General features: G+C 41.8%; 2 gene segments (V, D, J or C); one reads left to right on the plus strand and one right to left on the minus strand.

Annotated features, from left to right (window-relative positions):
- Positions 1 to 4339: 4339 nt before the first annotated feature.
- LOC112162472 lies at positions 4340 to 5067 on the minus strand. The segment is given in 2 exon segments: positions 4340 to 4708; positions 4868 to 5067. Coding segments are annotated over 2 exon segments (360 nt in total).
- Positions 5068 to 5476: 409 nt separating this feature from the next.
- LOC112162450 overlaps positions 5477 to 5958 on the plus strand; it is a 2262-nt gene continuing 1780 nt past the window's right edge. The window contains 1 exon segment of the C gene segment in view: positions 5477 to 5563. Within this exon segment, the coding sequence occupies positions 5477 to 5563 (87 nt within the window).

The following is a 5958-nucleotide window of genomic DNA, read 5'->3' on the forward strand; positions in this document are numbered from 1 at the left end:
TTCACCTTGGAATCTTTGCTCTACAGGAGCTGCAGCAGAACAACTCTGATGACTTTGATGATTTACAATCCACAGAGTGACTGCAGGCCTCTACAGTTAGTGTGGATGTCAAATCCCTAGAATAATCTGAAAATAGTGATGGAAGAGTAAACTACATTATACATACACGGTATCATGCCAAATGTTTGTTTGTTTGTTTTTTTATTTGTGGGACATGCAATGAAAGGCAAGGCAAGTTTATTTGTATAGCACATTTCATACAGAGACAATTCAAAGTAGTAGTTCATTCATCCATCCATCCATCTTCTTGGCGCTTCTTCCCTTTCGGGGTCGCGGGGTGCCGGAGCCTATCCCGGCTACTGATGGGCGAAGGCGGCGTTCACCCTGGACAGGTCGTCAGTTTGTCGCAGGGCCTCAATCACACACCCAGTCACTCTCACATTCATACCTAGGGGCAATTTAGAGTCACCAATTAACCTATCAAGTAGTAGTTCACTTTTGGCTAATCTCTTTCGGGGTCACCACAGAGTAACAGCACCCACTGTTTTGCATCAGTGATTTGGCAGAGTTTTTACGCCGGATGCCCTTCCTGACACAACCCTGTACTTGAGGGGCACAGGGACCCAGTTAGGCAGCAGCGTCAAGGGTCTTGCCTAAGGACCCAATCTGGATGGGGATCAGTGGACAGAGACAATTCAAAGTGCTTTATATAGAGCATTAAAAGAAACAATCAAGAGCAATGGCAAATGTGTCATCATTAAATTAAGATTAAAAGAAAGTAAGAAGATAAACTGATAAACAGTAAACATCTGAATAGTCAAATGCAACTGAGAACAGGTGAGTCTTTAACCTGGATTTAAATACACTGAGTGTTTCAGCAGATCTAAGGTTTTCTGGAAGTCTGTTCCAGATCTGTGGTGCATAGAAGCTGAATGCAGCTTCTCCATGTTTAGTTCTGACTCTAGGAACTGATAAAAGACCGGATCCAGATGATCGGAGAGGTCTGGCTGGTACATACTAGGTCAGGAGGTCAGTCATGTATTTTGGTGCTAAACCATTCAAAGCTTTATAAACCAGTAACAGAACTTTAAAGTCTATCCTCTGACAGACAGGTAACCAGTGTAAAGACCTCAGAACTGGACTGATGTGGTCTACTTTCTTGGTCCTTGTGAGAACCCGAGCAGCAGAGTTCTGAATAAGCTGCAGTTTCCTGATGGATTTTTTTGGTAGTCCTGTAAAAACACTGTTACAGTAATCAAGTCGACTAAAGATGAAAGCATGCACTAGTTTCTCCAGGTCCTGCTTAGACATCAGATCTTTAATCCTTGAGATATTTTTGAGATGATAATAGGCTGATTTAGTGACTGCCTTAATGTGTTTATCAAAATTTAGGTCTGTGTCTATCACTACACCCAAGTTTCTGGCCTGGTTGGTAGTTTTTAGTTGAATAGATTGAAGCTCTGTAGTGACGTCTAACCTTTTTTCTTTAGCCCCAAAGACAATAACCTCAGTTTTGTTTTTGTTTAATTGAAGTAAGTTGTGACACATCCAGTCATTAATGTCCTCAATGCATTTACCAAGAGCCTGTACAGGGCCTCGGTCTCCTGGTGTCAGTCTAATATATATCTGTGTGTCATCTGCATAGCTATGGTAACTAATGTTGTTGTTCTTTATAACCTGGGCCAGTGGGAGCATGTAGATGTTAAATAGAAGTGGTCCCAGGATGGAGCCTTGGGGCACTCCACATGTAATTTCTATTGGCTCAGAAGTGAAGTTACCAATTGACACAAAATATTTCCTGTTTTCTAAGTACGTTTTGAACCAGTTTAGTACTGGCCCAGTGAGACCCACCCAGTTTTCCAGTCGTCTGAGTAGTATTACGTGGTCGACTGTATCAAACGCAGCACTGAGATCCAGTAAAACTAGCACTGACATATTTCCACTGTCTGTATTCAAACATATGTCGTTAGTCACTTTGGTCAGAGCCGTTTCAGTGCTGTGGTTCTGTCTGAAGCCTGACTGGAAGACATCATAGCAGTTGTTTTTTATTAGGAATTCATTTAGCTGATGGAAAACAGCTTTTTTAATGATCTTACTTAAAAATGGCAGGTTTGATATCAGTCTGTAGTTGTTCATTTGAGTTTTGTCTAGACTGTCCTTTTTTAGGAGAGGTTTGATTACAGCTGTTTTCAGTGGTTCTGGGAAAACACCAGATGTTATCGACAAGTTGACAATCTGGAGCAGGGCTGGTTCCAGGATCTTTGAAACTTTTTTTGAGAAAGCTTGTGGCGTCCAGACAGCAGGAGGAGGACTTCAGCTGACATAGAATGTCCTGCAGTTCTTTACTGTTTATGGGTTGAAACTGAGCCATGGGGTTTATACTGGTTTCTAGTGGATAGGGTTCATATCCTGAACTTGTAGTTGGTGAAACAATTGTTTGTCTAATGTTTTTGATTTTGTCCCTGAAGAATTTGGCAAAGTCACTACAGGCTTTGGTGGAGTAAAGTTCTGGTGCCACTGACACAGGGGGGTTTGTCAACCTGTCGACTATATTAAATAAGGCCCAAGCATTATGGGAGTGTTTGGTAATAATTTCAGAAAAATAGGACTTCCTTGCATTGCTCAGTTGTAAATTATATAAGTGAAGTTTCTCTTTATAGATGTCATAATCTACCTGTAGTTTATATTTTCTCCATCGGCGTTCTGATTTCCGACATTGTCTTTTTCCGTTCTTTACCAGAATGGAATTTCTCCATGGAGATTTTTTTCCTACCAGAGATCACCTTCACCTTACTAGGATCAATACTATCTATGATACTTGACATGTTGGAATTAAAGCTATTAACAAGTTCGTTGATTGAATTCAAATAAAATAACATTAAAAGTGGACTGTAAAAACTCTAAAGCTTGTGCGTTTGATTGAGAGCAGCAGTAAATGACAGTGTCATCAGCATAAAGATAAAATGATGCATTTAGTGAGTTTGGACACAAGTTGTTCATATAAAGAGAAAACAGAATGGGACCTACAACCACACCCTGTGGCACACCTTCCTTGATCTCACAAGCAAAAGAAAGGGAGCTGGACATTTGTATAGACTGTAATCTGTTTGACAGATCCATTCATCCATCTTCTTCCACTTATCTGGGATCGGATCTTGGGGGCAGCAGTCTAAGCAAAGATGCCCAGACTTCCCTCTCCCCGGCCACTTCCTCCAGCTCCTCTGGGGGGACCCGAGGCGCTCCGAGGCCAGCCGAGAGACATAGTCTCTCCAGCGTGTCCTGGGTCTTCTCCGGGGTCTCCATCCAGTGGGACATGCCCGGAACACCTCTCCGGGGAGGCGTCCAGGAGGCATCCGGATCAGATGCCCGAACCACCTCAACTGGCTCCTCTCGATGCGGAGGAGAAGCGGCTCTACTCCGAGCTCTCTCCGGGTGACTGAGCTCCTCACCCTATCTCTAAGGGAGTGCCCAGCCACCCTCTGGAGAAAACTCACTTCAGCCGCTTGTAGTCTGGATCTCGTTCTTTCGGTCACGACCCAGAGTTCATGACCATAGGTGAGTACTGGGACGAAGATCAATCAGTACATCGAGAGCTTTGCTTTCTGGCTCAGCTCTCTTTTCACCACAATGGACCGGTACAGCGACTGCAAAATAGCGGACGCCGCTCCAATCCGCCTGTCAATCTCACGCTCCGATCTTCCATCACTTGTGAACAAGAGCCCAAGACATTTAAACACCTCCACCTGAGGCAGGAGCATTCCACCCACCCAAAGAGGGCAAACCACCTTTCTCCGGTTGAGAACCATGGCCTCAGACTTAGCAGTGCTGACCCTCATCCCGGCCGCTTCACACTCGGCTGCAAATTGACAGATAATCAACAGATAAAGCTTGATCAGAGATTTTAATATTGAGCAGCATTTTCACCATTAGAGTGTGATCCACTGTGTCAAATGCTTCAGGCCAATAAGGAGAGCAGCACAGTATTTTTTACAGTCAAGCTGCTGGATGACTTCAATTAAAAGTTTCAAGGTTGCTGTAACAGTTCTATGCTGTTTTCTAAAACCAGACAAAAATCACACAAAATACTGTTTGATTCTAGAAACTCCTTCAGTTGTTCACATACCAACTTTTCAAACATTTTCCCTTCCTGGTAGATTTGATGATGGTAGAAGGTCCAAAGTCTCTCTATTTAAAAGTGTGTTATTATTGACAATTATTAAGACATTAATACTTTTGAAAAGCTGACTGACTGTTTTAACTGTTGGACAATACATTTTAAATAAACAAAAGGGAATAAGCTAAAAATATTGGAACCAAAACTTAAGGTCTTTAGCTTCAGTGCAACTGTTCATTCAGATAAGTTCCTCTTTAGCTCAAAGAGGTTTTTGTACGACGTTGTTTCACTGTGTGAACGGAAAGCTGTAACCCTGCTGACAGTAATAAACTCCTGAATCTTCAGCCTGAACTCCACTGATGGTCAGAGTGTAATCACTGCCAGATCCACTTCCACTGAAACGATCAGAAACTCCAGAATGACGAGTTAATGCATCGTATATCAGGAGTTTAGGAGCTTCTCCAGATTTCTGAAGATACCATTGGAGATTGTTACCAACATATTCACTAGTTTGACATCTAATGAACACAGTTTGTCCTGGAACAACAGACTGAGATCCAGGAGTCTGAGTCACAGAGATTTCAGCTGAAGAACCTGGAAAAAAGGAAAACAGAAAATTAATTTAGATAGATGTAGATTGAAGAAACAGAACATTTTAAAGAGTAAATATGTTGATAGTTTCTAGTAAACATTGTCCTGATTGTGATGAAGTTTGTTTGCTGATGAATCCACGTTTCCAGCAGAGAGTCTCACCCTGAACAAGGAGCTCCAGGACAGCCAGCAGCAGAGTCAGTGACATCCTCATTGTGCTGCAGGTGTGTCAGTGTCTCTGAAAGGTCTGGACAGCCACTGATCAACACTGAGCTCTTAACTGCTGGAAGCAGAGAGGCAGCACACATATGCAAACACACTGAGTCAGTCATCTGCAGCTGTTCTCAGCAGCTCTGGATCTTCACCTTGGAATCTTTAGTCTAACAACTCTGGAATCAAGACTCTACCGCAGGGATTGGAAAAAGTTTTAACCTTTTTGGACAGAATAGGATCAAATGACCAATATTCACAGCGGTCTTCATTTAAGTTATTTGCCTACAGCTTATCAAAGTTTCTTGTTTTCAGTTCATAACTGTGAGGTTATCTGCTCTGTCATGTTTTACTTTTTGGTTCTCCATGGTTTTTGTCATGTTTTGGTACATTTATTAAATGATTGAACTTTCTGCCACCAAGCCCTTTCTCCTGCATTTGGGTCCACCACCAACTATTCCTGACATTTCTAAAAATGAAGAATTTTCCTGTTCTTCTTTCACCTCTTCTTTTTTATTTCAAATGTAAACAGCAGGTCAGAACTCTTATCAAGCTCTAACCATGGATGTATTCAGCAGCTATGCAGACCATCATAATGCTCAGAACCCTGATCATGGGTGTGACGATACTGGATGCGATCAGCTGCCAGTATCTCATGTATACATGGATCATACATGGTTACATGTAGCAGACAGGTAATGTAGGCAGCACCATCGTACTGTTCACACTCCTGATCATTAGGCATACTGATAAAAACTCTCATTAGGAAATGGTCATTGCGATTAGATTTCTTCTGGAATGAATTACTCAATTTTATTCTATCCAGATGTTAATGTGTTTGTTCTTCGGTCTAATCAGTGTCTCCTTTAGGAAAGACACACTTTGAGGTAAGACTTGGATAGTAAGTAAGTAATATTTATTTGTAAAGCACTTTTCTCAGACATAAGTCACAAATTGCTTTACAGAGCAGGAGATAAAAAGACAGAGCAGATATGTTAAAAAGACACATAGAATACAAGACACATAAAAGTACATAAAATGAT

This window comes from Oryzias melastigma, linkage group LG11 (assembly GCF_002922805.2).
Source record: "Oryzias melastigma strain HK-1 linkage group LG11, ASM292280v2, whole genome shotgun sequence".
Classification (NCBI taxonomy): domain Eukaryota; kingdom Metazoa; phylum Chordata; class Actinopteri; order Beloniformes; family Adrianichthyidae; genus Oryzias; species Oryzias melastigma.